A 19394-nucleotide genomic window follows, 5' to 3' on the forward strand; every position below is an offset into this window, starting at 1 on the left:
TGACTCAGCAATTCCATGCCTAGATATATGCCCAAGGGCATTAAAAACATGCTCACACAAAAACGTGTACACAAACGTTCATAGCAACACTATTCATAAAAGCCAAATAAATGTCCATCAACTGCTGAATGGACAAAGCGCGGTCTGGCGTACAATGAAGCAGCGCTCAGTCATTAAATGGGGTGAGGTGCTGATACACGTACGACGTGGATAGGCCTTGAACACCTGACAAGAAAAAGAAGTCAGGCCTGTTGTCTGATTCCATGTATATGAGACGTCCAGAAAAGGCCAATTCATAGACACAGAGTAGACTAGTGATGGCCAGGGTTGGGGGGAGGGAGAAACGGGGAGTGACTGCTAAGGGGAACTGGGTTTCTTTTAGGGGCGACGAAAAAATTCTGCCGTTAGTGGTGATGGTTGCCCAACCTTGAGAATATATTAAAACACTGAACTGTATGCACAAAAAGGGCGAACCTTACGGTACCTGAATTTTTTCTCAACTTTTAAATAATAATAACAACAATAATAAATGCAGCCAATACAGCCCTCCAAACGGAATACCTCATCCTCCACCGTGGGAACCCTTTACAACGTGGGGTGCTGCAGTCGGGGGGCCGAGGCCGGATTGGAGCCCAGGCCTCAGGGCAGATGCGGGAGGGAGCTGCGTGTCACCCACCTGACAGCGCGCACAAAGGCTAGAGCACAGCACCCCACCCGTGGTGAGCCAGCTTTCCTCCGAAGCCAGGTGGGACTCCCCCTGCCACCCACCTGGCCCAGCAGCACCTCATCAGGTCCTCATCAGGGACCCTGAGACAGGGAGAGGCCAGCTCAGGGGTCCGGGCGGAGCTGGGAGGCTCCCGGCAGAGGCCGCCTCGGGCTGGAGGGGGCTGTTGGGCACAGCGGCGAGAGGCCTCCCGTCGGGGACGCTGAGATGACTGGTTCCCACGAGGCCACAAGTCCACGGGTCCTGGTGCCTCCTGGACGTGGGGCGCCCGCAGGGGCAGGCAGAGCCCCGGCCGGGGCCCTGGTGGGGCTGGACCCGTGCTAGAGCCAGCGAGTGCCCAGAAGCTCTGCCGACAGAGGGCGCCGAGCTGCGGGGACACGCCACCCGGGTCCCGATCTGCCTCTGAACAGTCCAGGAGCTCGAGTCAAGGCACGTCAGCCGCGGCGAAGTGGGTGAAAAGGCAGTGACGTGGGCTGTGCTCGCCCCCCTCCCCACCCCCGTGGAGAGAAGAGCAAAGGGATTCCTCACCAAACACTCCCGGGCACTGGAGCCAAGCCCCCGCCCTCCAAAGGCAGCCAGCCCGACGGGGACTCGGGTCTCCAGAGCAGAGGAGGGACGGCGACGTCGACCTCAGGCGCATGCGCCACGCTGGGCTCAGGGTCCAGGCAGGAGATCCGAACTGGTGGGCACCATGGGACCATCCCGATCAGGGCGCTAACCCTCTCCGTGGAGCGAGAGCCTCGCGGGGCAGAGCAGGACGCACGGGTGGGGGGCAGGAAGGACCGTCCAGGGAAGGGGACCTCTGAAGTCCCCTGCCCGCCCTGCAGAAACTCGTCGTCTGGCAACCAGGCTGCTTTTTCTAGAAGCTAAAAAGTCTTGGTTGTCACATTTATGCTCAGTCACCCCTTATTGTGTGACTCATCGTGGGGGAGGACCTGCTCACTTTCACAGTAACAGGCTCCCTGGGAAAGCAGTGACTGAAGCAGGAGAGGATGGAGGCCCATCTCAGAGGGCTCAGCCGGGCACCCCACCAGCCAGGCCGCGGGGGACCAGGAGGGCAGCGGGGGCAGTGGCTTCCATGCTGTGACAGACACCCGGGGTAAAAAGCCCATTTGAGGTTGTGACCCTGCACTGAGCCACCCGTGTCAGACAGAAGACTGACACGGAGCCCCAGGTGGCCCTCGCCCACTGCAGGCCAGACTCGCTCTCCCTCACCTTTTAACTTGGATGCGGTCTGACCTCAGGACCATCACAAGCCAAGGCTGACAAACCGCGGGCCTGCAGGCCCCCGGTGGGGCCCCTGCCACCCCACAGTCACAGCAACTTGGGAAAGAGCCAGAAGAGACAAATCTACTCAGCTCTACACAAAAGGAGCAAACTAAGCCCCAAAGTGACAAATGGCCGTTGTCTTCAGATCTCTGCAGTCTCTCATTCAAGCTAAGGAGCTTCCAGGAGCCTGGAATCCTCCACCCACAGCACCGGGGCCACTCATGGCTGGTGCTGGGGGACAGCAGGAAAAAGGGCTTCTCCTGCGGAGGGGCTGCTCCCAGGGCCGACACTCGTCCCTAAGTTTACCTGCTCCAAGCGCACTCATCTGCCCCCGGCCAGATACAGAGACTCCTACTTCATCAGCAGGTCCCAACCGCACTGCCGGAGGCTGCCCAAGTCTCAGGTCCAAGGAAGTCACCCACGGCAGGAAACAGAGAGATGCCCTTGGACCAAGTGAGGAGGATCGCTCGGGAACTCCGAGTGCTTTTAGGCGGGTAGACTGACCAAGTCTCTGGTCGGGGACTTTCAAACAGTATCACGGCACAGGGAAGAAACAACACAAGAAAGCTGCAAAATTTCGTGAACACAACATGAGATACAGGAAAGAAACTGCAGTCAAGAGTCCTATACAGACAGACCTCCCTGGGCTTCTGTGTAATCGCAGCCCTGAGGAGATAAATGACCCCAAATAACAGTGTCAGTAACAAAAAGGACAGTAGCTATTCTACACACCCTATGATCACCTCCCTGTCCAAATAACTCTATCAATAATTTAGATACAAGATCCATAGGAGCTACATAATTCTAAAACAGAGATCCTGGAAAATCCAAGGAAAAAGGCTCAAAAATGATACTACAAGCAACCAGGGTAACAAAGTAAATGATAACAGACTCCATGTCATACCCATCTGACAGAACCAACAGCTGGTGTGATGTGATTACCAGGCGTCCCCACATCACTGGAGGCGTGGGTGCACGTGCATGTGTGGGACGTGCACGCACATGTGCGTGGGGTGGACATGACACGCAGGCACGTGACACTGCCCAGGCGCGCAGGACGGCGGCTCACACCAGCCCGTGGGCCGGGCCCTCCAGACGCCGGGGGCTCGGCACTGTGACCGCAGGAAACGGGCGCTCACTGGCCCTCGGGGTCCCCGTGCGAAGGCAGTGCGCTGTGTGTGGGAGAGCGGATCCCACGGCAGCTACAACGCCAAGGAAGTGGTGTGACATCGAGAGGGGACGCAGCGCAGGGTGGGAGCGGCGGGAGTGCCCCAGGACCCTAGCGCTTTGTGACTTCAGCACAGGGACTCGACGGCCCACCTGCAACAGGAAGGGCCGGCCTGGGAGTGCCTCCGCCCCAAGCTCTGCACCCCAGAACACACGGACACCGCGACAGGTGTCTGGGTCCGGGTGCCCCCCCTCCTTCCCGAGGGAGCAGGCCCAGCACGGGTGCCCAGTTCCGCAGCCCGCTGGGCACCAGAGGCTCCCGCAGACCCCCAGGCGGCTCCACCCAGCAGTAAGGGGGTGTCCATTCTCTGACAGAACAAAGTTAGAACTTCGTTTTCACACGGCACAGGCTCAGAATGCAGCCACTGCCACAAAACGCTGAAATCATTCTGCGGGTTGGTAGCGTTGAAGGCAACACCGTGCAGAATACAGAGGAGACATTTCAGAGCCTTTGTGGGTCACACCACACAATCTTTCTCATTAGAGGGAACTAAAATTACCAAGGTTATCAAGGTTCAGAGAGGTCAATTTTCTCCTAGGAACTAGCATAAATTTTTACATTTCTGAGCGGAGTTTTATTGTACTGGAAAAACAGCAATGGAAAGCACACACGTCGGTGCTTCCGCTTTGCCGTCCCGGGTCCCTCAAGCGCCTTTCCCGACGGACCCCGTCCTCCACGGCCCCTCCCGTACACCTCGGGGCGCACCTCGGGGGCGCCAATAACCTCTGGCTGCATCTCCCTGAGTGGCTCAGAGCTGCTCACCCTCCCGGCTGGGCCCGGCCCTGAGTTCCCCCTTCTTCCCTTTCCGGACTGACTCACTTATCAGTCGTTACAAAATACAGACAGGTCCCAGGCAGCTCCCTGGAGGAGGAGCCGACTGTCCGCACCCAAGGCCCGTGCAGGAGAAGGGGGGGCCGGGGCAGCACCCGCACCTCAGGGCCTCCTCCCGCCGGCTGCAGAAGCTGCGTCACCAGCCGCGTCCCCCGTGCACGACAGAAACAGGGGCTCCTGCACAATCAGAGGCACACGGCCTCTCAGCCTGCAGCGCCAGGCTTCCGCCGCTCGCCACCCACGCCGGCCACGTGGCTCCTCCAGCACACCCAGCTCCCCGTTTCCTGCCACTGCTCCTGCCCCACTGTGGCCCCAAAGGCCCCCCTTCCTTAGTTCTCCCAAAGCCGTCAGGCCGGGCCCCTGCTTCTCGCCCCGGGGGGTCCTCCGTGCTCCCTGTGCTCAGGGCACCTCTGGGCGTCCTAAGCCACCCCGAGTCACCACCCAGATCCCTGGTCACCTCCTGCCTCCGCTCAGCTGCTGGACAAGCCGTGAGCCAGGCGGCCTGGTGCAAGGTCCCCTGTGCCCTGAAGGTGGGCTGTGCCCGTCCCTGGACGGCCAGGACAGAGGCGCCGTGCCCCAGAGGGTGAAGCCCTGGTGACGGGCAGGCGCCTCAGGCTACGCGCAGTCGGACCTGTCGGCTCCTGGGGCCGTCCGGGCCCCGCGCCTCAGACCCCCAGCATGCCCTTCTCGAAATACTCCTCCTCAAGCTCCCAAAGCGCCCCTCCCGGGGCCCTGCTCACCCTCCTCACCTCTCCGGGCCTCCACCTGCCCGTGACCTCAGCTGCTCTCCAGCCTGGGCCTCTCCCTGAGCTGCGGACTCAGGGCCGCTTCCCGCCAACCCCTCCTCCTGTCTCGGTCCAGGATGGACGGGGAAGGCGCGGGAGGTGTGGGGCCAGGGAACAGCCCGCCACGCGAGGGGCCTCGGGGAGGCTCCCAGCGCTTGGCCGCCGCGCCCACCAGTTCAGAGGACGCCCCAGACGGGCCTGGCGGTAGGGCTGGCGGGAGCGCGGCGTGGGGACGGGAGGCTCCAGCCCCTGGAAGAGGGCCCAGCCCTGGAGAGACTCGGGAGCCCGTGGCCCCTGGGGCCGCACTACTAGGAGCCCTTAAAGACAAGCCCTCCTGGTCCCCGTGTCACCGTGCGCCTGCAATCTCGGCTGAGGCTGAACCCGGGGACGCAGCAGAACCCCATGGAACCTGGGAGCCCGAACGCCCCCCAAAAGCACCAAGCGTCCCCTGGGCCCCGTATGCCAGGCTGGAGTCCTGGGAGCAGGGGTTCAGCAGCTGAGGTGAGACGCCGCCTGCCCCGGTGAGACAGCCCCCAGATGGGCCCCCGGGCCCTGCTTTGGTTCCCGTGCTGGTCAGCTCTGGCCGCTCACCCACGTCTGTCAGCGCCACTACTAACCACGACCCTCGCCCCTCACGGCCCAGCCTGCCACCTCCCGCCTGGACCGCACACAGCGCGCCCCGCCTGGACGCAGCGGCGAGGGGAGCGGTCGTGCTACAGCAAAAACAGGAAGTTGCAACAGATCTGAAAAACCGTCACAGTGATGAAGGAGAAAATAAAAGCAAAACACATGTCCCCACAAATTTGTTTGTTACTTGGACAGATGTCATTCTTAACAGAACGAATCCAACTGAAAGTAAAGCCCACATCACCCCGAATTACAATGTATCGAACATAGAGCGTGCTCTGCCCTGAACTGGACAAAGTAAGTGCCCCCAGGACACCCCAATGAAGCCCTGGGAGCCAGAATAGGTACAGGACTTGAAAGCACCCGGGGCATCGTCAGGCAAACTAGGACAGGCGGGTCTGTCCGCTCCTAAGCCTTTGCGGCGGCCTCTCAGGGCAACGGCTCCCGGGGATGCTGCAGAGGGTGCCTCGTGATGGTTTTCAAAGCACGGAGACCTCGACCCAGGTCTGTTTCACACACACAGGCTCACCCGCGTGGCCAGAGCCCCCCCCCCCAACTCTCTACTCAACATCCTACCACTGACAGCCGCCCCAAAGCCCACGTAGGCACGGCAGGGTGCTCGGAGCTTGGGTCCGTGCTGGGGTCGGGGCAGCTGCCCCCAACTCGTCCTCAGGACCCCAGGACTAACGGGCAGTGTAGCTAACTAAGCCACTGGTCCAAGTGGACCCCAGTGCAGCCCCTTGCAGGTGGGCCCTGAGCACACGCCCCCCTGCCCCCGAAGGACAGCCAGGCCCCAGCAAGGGGAGGTGCACCCCCAAAGGCCTCCAGGAGGTCCAGCTGCAAAGAAACGACCACCAGGTGTGACACAGACGGCAGGAGGCCAGGCCAGGCTGGGGACAGGCCTCTCAGAGCCTAAAGACCTGTCACCTCTGCAGTCACACAAGGTTTTCCCTAAAGGAGGAACAGGCCAAAGTGGCGCCTCTTGCTCTTCTACCATGAAGTGGCTGGAAACACTGGCATCTGACACCCACCCCCACCGTCCTGCGGAGGCACCGTCCTCACCGGACCTCGAGCCCAGACCAGGACAGCCACGTGCCTGCCAGGAGGCGACGCACCTGCAGGGCTGGGCTTCTGTGCCACAGGCAGGCGATCTTGGGCAGCTTCACGGAGATGCTCCACCTGAGAGCATGCCCGCTGCCCAGGTGAGGGCCCCGAGGGATGGCAGCCCGGCAGGTGGCAGGCGATGCACCAGCAGGCCTATCGGAGACGTTCCGAGACCTGTACTGGGTTTAACAGCCACTCAGCCGGGGGAGAAAGGCAAAGGGGAGGGGGGGGAGGACAGCCCCCCAGATGGGCCATCACACCTCAGGGGCTGGGAGAAGAGAATTCCCCTGGGAGAGGCAAGCTCTGCCCCTAACCTGGGGTGGTGTCCCCCACGTCTGGGGACAGTGGGCAGGGAGAAGAACACCCGAGTCCCCTCCAGGGAGCCCTCGCCACACCGCCCCCTCGAACAGACTAATCAGCACCCTCCAGGGAGGGCGTGGGACTCGGCCAGCACGCCAGCCCTGCGGGGAGACATGCCGTCCCACCATCCACACCGGGCTCCGCCGTACGGCAGCCCCGCCCCTGCGTCCTCACCCCGCCTCCCCCGCATAACTGTGCTCAGTGGTGCGCCATGACCACAGCCCCCTTCTGCCTGGGCAAAGCAGGCCTCTTGGGGGGGATTCTGGCACCCTCTGTCCCCCCCCAGGAAGTGAGAAGGGCGACAGCCCCAAGGAGCCACCCCTGTCAACCCAGTCAACAGTTTGCCAAAAACTGTCACAAATATGGCAAACTGTCCATCTGAGCGGGAGGCCTACTGCTCAGAAGCAGAGGCCAGAAAATGCCAATGACGACCACAAGGACGTTCCGCCCACACCCACCATCAAAGGGACGGCAGCACGTGTGGCCCGGCGTGGAGGGGCCGGAGCACACTTAGCTGGAGCCCACGCGGCCAGAGGCGTGAAGCGGAGCCGCCGCTCTGACGGCAGGTGAGCGGTGCCCAGAAAGAGTACACGTCCACCCGCCACACGACCAGCCCTGGCACCCAGAGGCTGCACTCTGCCACGTGCAGCAGCCCAGCCGGGAGCAACCCCGAGTCCGCTGCCGGTGCATCCACACAAGAGCGCTCAGCAGGAGAAGCACCACGAGGGCCACGGACTGTCGGTGCTGTGGGATCCGCGGTGACAGCAGGTGGAGGGGGGAGCAGCCCAGGGGCTGGGGCCGGGCTCTGCAGAAGGCCAGGAGGGCAGTGCTTCAAGCTGGACCATGGTGACAGCTGAGCAGTGGCAAATATTCTCTGAAGACCATCGAAGCGCACACTTACGCGGGGTGAGCCGTGCGAGGTGCGAATCATGCCTCCACCAGACCGTCCCAGCGAGAAGGAAACACCAGCCGGAGCCCAGGCATCCACAGACCTGTCCACCGACCACCGAGAGCGGCTCTAACACTGGCCCCCGGTGCCCGCGAGGTGCCAGGCCAGTGGGGCACGCGCCTTTCCCAACTCAGCCCCCACCCAGCTCTGACAGGGCGGTCCAGCAACCCAGCAGGCTGGCAGCAACTCCGGTTCCCTACAGCCATGTCCGCTCTGCCCCTGCGCTCATCAGGGCAGAGCCCCAAATCCCGCCCCTGCACTGCTGGTCAGAGGCCAGCACAACTGAATGTAATAAAACATGACAAAAGCCCAAAGCTTGTAATTACTGGAGGTGGGGAAGGGATGTGGGGCGGACAAGGCGGCAGAGCTGGGCACGGTGACCCGCGCCGGGAGGGAGGTGCGATCCTGCCTTCCCGGGGGCTGGGGGGCTCGTGGGAAAAGAGGGGCTTAGGCCAAAGCACGGAGATGCGTGTTCCGTCCGGGCAGCGGGGACCGGAATAGCTGCAGGTGCTCGTGGGAGGCGAGGGCAGGAGCCACACGTCAGGACCCCAGGCGGGGAGCAGCCGGGACAGACCGGCTCAGCAGCCCGAGCGCAGCTCAGCCCTGGACACAGGTGAGGACAAGACTGCCGCCCACGGAGGCCTTGTGGGGAAGGAGAGGACGGGGCCCAGCCAGCACAGGTGCCTCACGACTGCCAGGGCATCCATCCCCTCCCTGCCCCGCTGCCAGTGTGCCGCTGTCATTCCGCACTCCCTGACGCGCAAATGGCCATAAGGGGCTGAATCACACGCCCCATCACATGTGCACAGAGGCGGAGCTGTCCTGCGTCCCCGCTCGTCCCCGCAGACCCTGGAGTGCGCCGCCTTGCACGGGCACTAAAGGTGGAGCTGCCCTCCTCCGAGACCCAGGCCCAAGCCGGGCCTTCTGCTTTCAAAGCCCTTTCAGTTCCTAGAACAACTGCTCATCATTCAGAGGCCCCGGGAGGTGGGGCAAAAAAGGAGGGCTGTCTGAGGGCTGTCTTGAAAGCAGGGCCGTGGCCAGACTCTGCCAAGGGGGGACACGGGGGCCCCCGACCTCCAGGATGCAGCCCCAGACACCAGCTCCCGTGCTTGCAGGCCGGATGAGCCGGGAAGGCCAGCACGACATGAAGTGACCAGGCCAGGATGCACACGAAGAGGGAGGAAGACTCAGCGTGGGCTGTGCAGTGCCCGGAGACCCAAGAGGTGTCCCGGGTAGTTCAGACGGGGCCAGAGCTCGGGGCGTTCTGCTCAGCAAAGGACCAGGAAAACAGGGCCTAAGGTCACGATGACCCATCATGACCCCACAGCCATGCTTCCAGAAATGGAGCTGACTTATTCTTACTCAAGGGAAGACCAAAACTCCTTGAGCCTGGTCGGCACCAGTGTGCTTCCTGACTGTCAAGGCACAGCGTCAGCCCAAGAAACCCCCTGCTGTGTGCGAGCACCAAGACCAGCCATGGGGCAAGGCTGGTCCCTCCCTGACCTCTCCAGATCCTCAGATTCTGACAGCTGTGCAGGCTGAGCCGCCTCCTGGGGCATCTCAGGTCAGGTGTGCGCAGCGCGCGCCACACCTCCACGGACCTCGCTGCTCCAGCCCGGCTCACCCTGCTCACCTCCTCCTACGATGGAGCCGTGAGCCCTCCACACTGTCCCCCGCCCCCCGCAGCGCAACAGATCCAAGGGGATGCCCTGTCCCAGGGCAACATCCATCTCCCAAAATAAACCTTGTAAACTCAAAATTTAAGTTTTAGAAAACAGGTCTAATCACCAGAGGCCAAGCAGACGCAGGGACCATGACTAAACAAGGGCCTGGATGCTCCCAAACAGAGGCCCACGTGTGCCCGGCCTTCCCCAGACGCACAAGGAACGGGGGTCCCACAGGCTACCCGCCCCCTCCAACTCTGGAGTCACTCGGCCAGGTGGTGGCCGCGTGCTGGTCCCACACTCCAGACACCCCAGACGAGCTGCTGCTTCACCCTCGCTCGCCACCAGAGACGAGACCCGATGGCATTCTCGGCGGTACCTTCGTCAGGATGAGCTCTCCGACAAGCTCAGAGTCACGCTGGGAGTGGACCCGCCCAGCCCCGGCCTGCAGAGGAGCTCACGTCTGGACGCTTCTCAGGCTCAGATAGGAGAGCCCCGTGTGCCCCGATTACCCGGAGCAGCAACCAAAGGGAGAACCCGAAAGTCACCTCCGTGTCCACCTGGGGCACCCGCCACATCCTCTCCTCCCCGGGCCTGCGATCGGCCTCCTTCAGCTCACTCACATCAGAAGGGTCCCCCTCCCCGCCCCACCCATATAAACACAGGGAGAGCAGGGCCGCGTCCCGAGAAACGACAACAGACAGGTGACCGACACTCCGCTCAGACCCTTCGTTGCCTTTCTGACTAGCCCCCTGGCCCTGTGCTGACCCCCACCTACTGGACCCCATTCCTGGACCAAGCTCAGCTCCCAACAGGAGATGCTCCCGCCCGCGCGCCCGCCCGCCCACCGGGGCAAACACTGAGGAGGCCAACATTTAAGGAGGCACCCCACCCTAGTCCCTTAGCAAGCCCTGCCCCCTCCCCCAGGCAGCCTCCCCGGCTTCCGCATCCCTCCCTTCGGGTCAAACAGGGGGCTCTATAAACAAGGGCAAGCTGTGGGCAGGCAGGCCTGGTCTGAGTCCTGTAACTTCCGAATCAGATCCGACACACATGGCATCACCCCCAGCAGGGGCCTCTCTCCCCAGAAAGAGACGCCCACCAGAGACGACCGCAGGGCAGCAGCGCCGGCCCCTCCTCCCCCGCCCGCTTGCTCCCAGAAGGGCACGCAGTCCACGTGCTGACGGAGTTCACGACGTGGGCCCAGAGCGTGAGCTCGTGGAGTGGTGCGGGCTGAGAGGCAATGGACGTGAACGCGCCCCGTGTCAGCATCCTCCAGGGCTGTCCAGCAGGTCCCCCGGCAGTGCTCACTCCTCTGGACTCAAGACACGCACAGCATTTAAGACTTCAAACCTAAGAAGTGCCTCCCCCACCGGTAACCTAGACCCTCCCTCAGCATCTCCAGAGCCAGTGAAAGCAGGAAGCGCTGCAGATGGAAGCGCGCTCTCGCGGCCGATCCAGGGCCGGCAGAGATCGGGGACGAGGGCAGGAGGGACCAGGAGGCAGGCACGGCCCCAGACGGATGACCACACGTCGGTTTAAATTCCAGCCACATCCAAGGCAGGCCTGACAGGAGCTCGTTGGGGTTGCGTGGAGGCGTGCGGGGTGCAAGCACGGCCTCCCAGCGTGGAGGAAGCAGTGCTGAAACGCCACCAGTATGAGCCCACGGACTCCTCTGACCCCACCACCCTGGGGACGGGACGGGCGGGCCCCCATCTACGGAGAGTCCCCAACTCGGGCAAACAGACCAAATTCCCACAGAGAAAGGACACTGAGGTCTCAGGTCAGAGGCAGTAATGCCAGAAGAATGTGGAGACACCTCCCCGCGGCCATGCCCCCACAGCCATCCCCATGGGACAGGGGCCGGGAGATCCCGGAGGGGGGCCTGTGAAGAGGCCTGGCCCGCTCAGCCCCACCCCTGCCCCGGCACAGCGGAGTCCTTGGGGGCTTCAGGGGCTGATGGACAGCAGAGGAACCGCCGCCTCCGAAATTCGGAAAACCCAACGTCTTTGATGAGCACCGGCCCCTGCTTCACGGCACTGGCCGAAAGTGCTGGACCTTCCCAGGCAAAGGCAGGAGGGGGGAGGCAGTCCTCACTGGGTCTGGGTCTCCTCCCTGCCTCCTGGGCATCCACACAGAGATGCTAACTCCCCAGGCGGCCGGGAGGTGGGGGGCCCAATGCAAGTCTTCGAGAAAAGACAGATGACACCTGGCACTGGAGCACGTGGAGAAATCGGAACCCTCGTGCGCCGCTGGTGGGAACACAGAAAGGAGCCAACGCGGGGAAACAGTGGGCAGTTCCTCGAGAGGTTAAACACGAGTCACCGCAGACCCAGCAGTCCCCACCCCAGGAATGTCCCCAGGATAAGCAAAACACGTCCACACGAAGACTTGTAAGCAAATGTCCACGGCAGCCCAGAGGAGCAGGCTGCCCAAATACCCATCACCTGGCGCTGGATAAACACAGCAGGGCACAGCCATACAGTGGAACGGCGCTCAGCCACCAACAGGAGTGACGTGCTGAGCTCTGAAAACACAGTACCAGATGCAAAAGGCCGCGTGCGTGATTCCGCTTACACGAAACGTCCAGAATAGGCATATGCACAGAGACAGGAAGCAGACTGGTGAGTATCAGGGGCTGGGGGTGTCAGGGGAGACGGAGGGAATTGGGGGGCGGCGGGGCGCGGCTATGGCATACGGAGCTTCTTTTTCAGGCACAAAACAAGTTCTACAACTGGCTGCGGTGACAGTCGTACAGCTCTGTGAACACACTAAAATCCACGGAGTCGTACACTTTACACGGTGAAGTCCGCGCGTGTGAGTGACGCCTCAGTGAAGCCGTCACCAAACGAAATTCCTCAAAGAAGTGGAGGCAGCCACACCATCAGAGCAAGTGAGGAGGCCCGGACCCGAGGCCGGCCCCGCATGAGGCCCCAGCGGGCCCCCCGCACTCTGGGACGGAAGGGGGAGGCCCTACACACGGGGCTGGGGCGGGGGAGACAGAGGACATCCCGCAGGAGCCGGAGGGGGACACAGGGCCAGGGAGCGTTCGGGGTGGGATGAGAATAGGGACTAAAGGGCAAAACTGATGGTGCTGGAGAGACAGGGACAAGTGCCCGAGGTGCCCAGTCCAGGGCAGGGGCTCGTGGACCCCCGACCCAGAGCCGCATGCACAGCGAGCTGCCGTCCCCAGGTCCAGGCGGAAAGAGGGGCTGCTCAGGAGCTGGCCCGGCAAAAAGGGAACCAGCTCCAAACGGACATTTAGCTCCGAATACGCAGCAGGACAACGGCCCTCCAGGCAGACACCCAAGAGCGAGCTGTGTGCTCTCAGAATCCTACCGCTTGGCTACGTCTCTTTCCCAAGAAACAGGCTTACCATGTAAGGGTGGGACTGAGTTCTGAAACGACAGCCTGCAAGAATCCACCTTCTCGGGTCGCTTCTAGCAAAACAACAACAACAACAAAACCACGTAAAGAGCCAAAAGCTAGAAACCTCCCCTGTCAAAACTCCAGCCATGGGCTTCCCTGGTGGCGCAGTGGTTGGGAGTCTGCCTGCCAATGCAGGGGACCCGGGTTCGTGCCCCGGTCCGGGAAGATTCCACATGCCGCCGCGGAGCGGCTAGACCCGTGAGCCATGACCGCTGACCCTGCGCGTCCGGAGCCTGTACTCCTCAACGGGAGAGGCCACAACAGTGAGAGGCCCGCGTACCGCAAGAAAAAAAAAAAAAAAAAAAAAAAAAAAAAAACTCCAGCCATCTCAAGCACAGCAATTAGGTCGCCAGCCTAGCCACCCCTTGCCAGCAACGGGCTGGGCGGTGACAGCACCGCCCGGCTGGGCACTGCCGGGAGGAGCTCCGGGCTCTCTGGGGGCCCCCTGGAACAGGCCCCGGCAGCCCAGCCGGGCCAGGCCCCTCCCCGCAGGCTCGGGACGGGCCCCAGCTCAGACGGGGGCCCTGGAGGTCAGGGCTTCGGCGGGTCACGGCTATGCCCTCAACCGTGCAGCACCGTGGCTCGCTTTCCATCCCGCTGTCTCAAGCATGAACGGCGGAGCTTTCCGGGGCTGTGACACGCGATGACATCACCCTTCTGAGGGCTACTGAAACTGTCTCAGTTTCCACTTGCCTCAGGGTCTACCCACTGACCTGGCAGACACTGGTGGTTATGACGGATGAGACCAAGGACTCTACGGGGCTCTCCATACCTTCTAAGGGTGTAAGGGGTAGAAGTCTGGGAACCAGTGTGCTCTGGACAGTGGCCACCCCCTCGTGTGTAACATCACAGGGTAAGGAGCAACCCGAGGGCCTGCGTGGGGACTAGAGTGGCCGCACTATCCCAGAGCCAACCAGGCCGGGCGGGCAGACGAGGAGAGAGCTGCCTGCCAGACAAGACGCCCTGTGGGTCTCAGGACGTCAGGGCCAAACCACGGTGAAAGTCCACATCCAGAGCTTTAACGGGATCGCCTCTGGATGGCGAACAGGTAGCGAGGGGAGACCACGAAACTACGGAAGCAGATACGCATCACCTGTCACTTGAGCACAAAAGGCAACAGTGCCCGCCCTTCCCAGCAGAGCCTGTTTCTAACTCAGACCCCTCCTCCTCGGCCGTACCCTCCAGGAAGAGGCCAATGCCACACACTGTGAGGCCTGGCCACACAGTGGAGCTTGGTTTCCAGACGATGAAACTGGGCAAGAACAAATCCCTGCCCAGGCCGGGCCACCGTCTGAATAGTTGGTCAACAGGGGCACATGTCACACAAAGACAGAGTCACCAAGCAGCTCTTCTGAAACCTACTATAAACCAAGGAGTTAAAATGTCCTTCGCCCAAGAATCGGCTGCTTTCACCAGCCATGCTACAGGGGACTGGTTAACACCCACCCCTGCTTTTCCAGGCCACTGAGGAAGAACGGCCCCAGACCAAGCTGCACACATTAAGAAAGCTGTGGGTGAGGACAGATATGTCTCTACTGGCCCTTAAGTCAAAAGCCGCCTTGCAGAATTAACCCATGCACTGCTTACCAAAACAAAGGTTCCTTCCCGATACAAACAAGATGCAAAACTCCATACAGCCTTTAAGAAAAATGAAAACTCAGAGAGAACCTGTTGCTAAACAAAAGTAAGTTAAGTGATCCACTTTAATGTCCACAGAGAGAAGTGTGTGTATACAGTCGGAACACAACAAAAATGCTATAACTTAGAATCAAAGATTACTGGAAAGAATGTTTGCACAGCAAAATTCTTCTCCCTTTGAGACTGAAATGCCCCCACCGTGCTTAATTTTCCTGACATTTCTGAGGCTTTGAAGCCACAGCTAACGGATCTGAATCATCTGAGTAAAACCATGTTAGCGTGGATGTTACTGCAAAGCCGAGAATAGAATGCTAAATATACAGACACACACCCATACCGGGCACTTTTGTAGAAAATGATCAATCACGAAACTAGATAAAGTTGTCCTGTCTGTGCCCAAGTCAGAGGGCCAGCAGTTCATCTCCAGCAGGGAAGTATAATACATGGCGCTTGGAAGTTAAAATAAGAAAAACACAAAAATAGCGCCTACCTTTGATTAATAAAATCACACCTCGCCTGTACATGAACTTAGCCTACAGAAACATCTCACCCATGCTCGCTGCCAGCAAAGGGAGGCTCGGAAGAGGCAGGGATGCAAGTCATGTTTGCACCAGTGGTCTGCGTGGTCAGTGGCCGCACCCTCACGGCGGGAGGAGCTGGGGGAGGAGGGGGGCGGGTAGTGCGAGGCCGCCTCAGGCTCCATCTGGGCCATCACCCTTTTTTCTTAAACAAGCACGCCACTTGGAGCCGCATTCTGCTTTATTTGGGTTGGCAGTATAAGTACCAACAGCGGGGTGGCACGGTGGCTGCAACGCCGAACTGGGTCAGCCTCGGCCTGCCTCGGGAGCCGGGGGAGTGCCGGGCCTTGGCAGACTCTTCTCCCAAAGGCCTCGGGTGCCTGGGTGGGAGGTCCCAGAAGGTAAAGGCCTGGGGCAGTCAGCATCCTTTTCTCTGGCCTTGAAAAGCTCCTTGCATCTTTCTCTTTAACAGACAAGAAACATAAAAGTCCTCCAGGGCTTTCAACAGAAACCCCTTGTTTGAGAACTAGAGAGATACTAAGTTACAAGGTAAAATGAGGGTGCCTACACCTCCGAGCAGCCACAGACAGCTCTGCAGACAAAGCAGGCAGACAGGCAGGGGCAAGGGCCACGGAGGGTCGGGTCGGGAGTCAGAGGCCAGAAGTCAGGGGTTGGGGCTCGGGAGACACGGGCTACGGTTTGGGAACCAGGATTCAGGGCTGAGCTTCTGGGGACAAAATTCAGTACCAAGGTTGGGACCAGCTTCAGGGTATGGGGCCCTCGGACTAGGGTTCGGGGGCCAGGATTTGGGAACCTTGGACAGGGATTAGGACTGGTGTTTAGGGACCTGGGTTCAGGGACTGGGCTCGGGGTTCAACCTATGGAGTGTGAAGGCTGGGACTTGGAGACCAGGAGACCAGGATTCCAGGGCCCAGGGCCAGGGTTCAGGGCTGGGGTCCTGGGTCCAGGGCTCAAGTTTCAGTGTCTCGGTTCCAGGGTCCCAGGGCTCAGGACTCAGTGTCTGGGTCTCTGGGTCCCAGGGTCCCAGGGTCCCAGGGTCCCAGGCTTCAGGCCCGAGTCCGGGGTCCCGGGGCTCTGGGGTCAGTGTCTGGGTCCCGGGATTTCGGGCTTCAGGACCGGGGTCCGGGGTCCCGGGGCTCAGGGTCCGGGGTCCAGGGTGCCGCGTCCGGCGCCGCACTTACGTCGTCGAAGAGCGAGCCCACGTTGGCCGTAACCAGCAGCACCGCGGTGCCCGGGGCGGCTGCCTTCCCCGCCATCGCGGCCTGGGCCGGGGTGGCCGCTCTCCGGGGCCGACCGGCCGGGGTCTCCGCGGGCCGCGGCGTCAGCTGCGCCGGGGGGCGACCCCGGGGCGCATCGCGGGTTCGGCCGGTCGGGCAGGGCCTGGCCAGGGTCCGGCCGCGCTCGCTCTCGCTCTCCGCAGCCCCACGCCCGTAGCTCTCCGCCCGCGCTCACCGCGGCCCGCGCGCAGCCATTAGGATCGCGGCCGCCGGAGCTCCCGCAGCGCCGCCGCTGCCGATAGCTGAGACGAGGCCCGCCCGGGCCGGGGGCGGGGCGAGCGCGGGGGTGGGGCGGGACCGCGAGGGGGCGGGGCAGGCTGCGGGGCGGGGCCTGCGGGAGGTGGGACGGGGATAGGAGAGGCAGGGCGGAGCCTGAGGGGGGCGGAACAGGGATATGAGGGGCGGGGAGGGGCGGGGACTTGGGGAGGGGAGGGGCATGTGGGCGGAGTGAGACTGCGGGGGCGGGGACTGCGGGGAGGGTGTGGGAGGGGCGGGGTGTGGAATCGAGGCAGGGCCTGAGGGGCGGGGCCTGCGCGGGGCGCTCCTGCGCCGGCCAGGGCCGCTCGCAGCCACGCTCCTGTCAGTCAGCGGCCGCCCCGCCTCACCCCACGCCGCGACTGCGCACTGACTCCTCCCGCACCCCATGACGTCACGGCACTACTTCGACGGCGCTTCTTAAAGGGGCCGCGCGCTGCTCCGGGCTCAACCGGGCGCGAACCCCTTGCTCCCGGGCAGGGGTTTCGGTGGGAACGCGTGGCTCTGTGCGGACTGCGCCGGACCCGCAGAGAGGAGGGCGGCGAGGCCGGGCCGCCGGACCGGACGGCTGAAGGCAGCAGGCGCGCTGGGGTCGGTGGGGTCTTCCCAAACCACCCTCCGCGCCAGGCCGTCCGCGGAAATGAAACGGCCACTGGTGACGGGAGACGCGCGGACAGTGCAGTGAAAGATGCCAAGTAGCCGCCAACACTAACGGTGGCACTAGGTTCTGTCCACCCGGTCGATGCAGGTGGCGGTGACCGCGTGTCCAGGAAGGTTCTCAAGGCTCTGAAGGCGCATCTCGGCCGCGCGGCCGCCTTTCCACGGCGCCAATTTGGACAGTGTCCACAGGGAGACGAGAGATGTACGCGCTGCTCCCTTAGGGCAGGCGACACCACCGCCTGTCAGGGCCTGGGGCGGAGGCCCTGGGCTGCGGGCCCTGTAGGGAAGGCATCCCCTCCTGCCTACAGCGACCGCTCAGCCTGACAACTTGAACACATTTCACTTAAAACCACTGTCCCGTCCATGCAGCAGCTGTCGTCTGTGGACTGAATGTGTCCCCAGAATTCGTAGATTGAAGCCCAACCCCCAGTGTTGCTGCCTGTGGGGACGGGGCCTCCTGGGGGCTAATTCAGGATAAATGGGGTCTTAAGAGTGGCGCCCTCTTCCAACAGTGTTGGCGTCTCTATAAGGAAAGACCCCAGAGCACCTGCTCTCCCTCACTCACAGCCTCCCACCCTGAACAGAGGACAGAGAAGAGGTCATGGGAACATACAGCAAGAAGGTGGCCGTCCACAAACCAGACACAGAACCCTTTGGAACAGCATCCCCGATTCTAGCCTCCAGAACTGTAAGAAATAAACCTCTGTTGTTTAGGCTGCCCAGTCTGTTACGGCAGCATGAGCTGACTGACACAACATCTCTTGTTTTCCCTTTTTACAAAAGCAGCACATGCCAAGGATGCCCTTAGCAGAAGCCAAATGCAAGGGCATCACTGATGCCTGGGACCTGTTTCCTAGGAAGTGGCATCGCCTCCTCCCCTCCCCTCCCCTCGGGCTGTTTTCTCACTCCCTCCCCAGCCCTCTGTGGCCCAGAAACACCACCGCCCACGTGCACACCGGCACACAGGTACACATGCGTTGGTGTGTGTGTGCGCGCACACACACACACACACACACACACACTCTGAGACTGCGCCTAAATTAGAGACAATTAACTAGAGAAACTCCAGCCCCACGGCCCTAGCTCAGGTCTCAGGGGGTGTCCGCGCTGAGCACTGGACCTCCTGGCCTCTCTGCACATGTGCCCCCCTCGCTCCAAGATGGCACTCCTTCCCCTCTCTCTCCCAGCCGCCAGCGGGTCCTCCCTGCCCGGGGATGCCCTTACCCTTCACAGGGGAACATTTGCAGTCCAAGGCCCCCCAGCAGCTGGGCCTCCTCCATCTGGCCACCCCCTCTGGGTGGTGCCATCTTCCACCATTTTCTTCCATGTCTCCACTCCCTTTGCTGCAAACCCACTCCTTAAAGTCAACCAGCCTTTGCCCTGGGACCCGTGGCCCCGTCCTCTCCAGCCCTCAGACCGCGCCTCTTTGTGCGCACAGCCCACTGGGGCCGTGCTCACCGTCATCGCTGTCTCCTGGTTCAGCCGTGTGCCCGGCCGCTGCACTGGGCAGAGCCACCTCAAACCCAGCGGGTGGCCACACACCCCTGATTTCGTGCTGCCTTGTGGGCCCGCGGCCATGTCAAGGCCATGGCAGCTGTGTTTGTCTCTGTGCCCCAGAGGTGACTTGACTGGCTTCTTTTGCTCAGGCTTCTCAAATGCCCCTTCCTCCATCAGACCCCCTGAGCGCCCCCAGTGCACCCCATGCATCCCCCTCACATCACCCATCGCACCATGGAAGCCAGGCTCTCCTCTCCCTCTGCCTGTTGACTGCCTCCCCTCCCCCGCCACCTGGGCACAGCCTGTCAAAGAGAAACACTCCGTGAATATGTATCACAGGAATCGATGACACACCGAAGCCATCACCATGCCCGGGGCCAGGGCTGCCCAACTTTCAGAGACATGGAACATTGACCACCTGTGTTAGAAGCCATGTTCCTAAAATCATTTTTGCTTGACTCCCTTCTTACCTTTGGAACACTGTTCCATGTCTGTTACCTTTGCAATCATAGTAAGAAGAAGGAAGAGGAGGAGAAAGAAGAAGTTCTGCAAAGGCTGCTT

The 19394-nt window shown here is 61.7% G+C and overlaps 1 protein-coding gene across 4 annotated transcripts in view; it reads right to left on the minus strand.

Annotated features, from left to right (window-relative positions):
- Nucleotides 1–16682, minus strand: part of INPP5A (inositol polyphosphate-5-phosphatase A) — a 180801-nt gene extending 164119 nt beyond the window's left edge. For all 4 annotated transcript variants that reach the window (XM_081251364.1, XM_081251363.1, XM_081251365.1 and 1 more), the window contains exon 1: nucleotides 16326–16682. In XM_081251364.1, coding sequence (XP_081107490.1) covers nucleotides 16326–16400 — 75 coding nt within the window. In that variant the 5' untranslated portion in view covers nucleotides 16401–16682. The remainder of the gene's footprint in view (nucleotides 1–16325) is intronic.
- Between the last annotated feature and the right edge of the window lie 2712 nt (nucleotides 16683–19394).

Source organism: Mesoplodon bidens (genome assembly GCF_964165515.1).
Source record: "Mesoplodon bidens genome assembly, chromosome: 1".
In the NCBI taxonomy this organism is placed as follows: Eukaryota; Metazoa; Chordata; class Mammalia; order Artiodactyla; family Ziphiidae; genus Mesoplodon; species Mesoplodon bidens.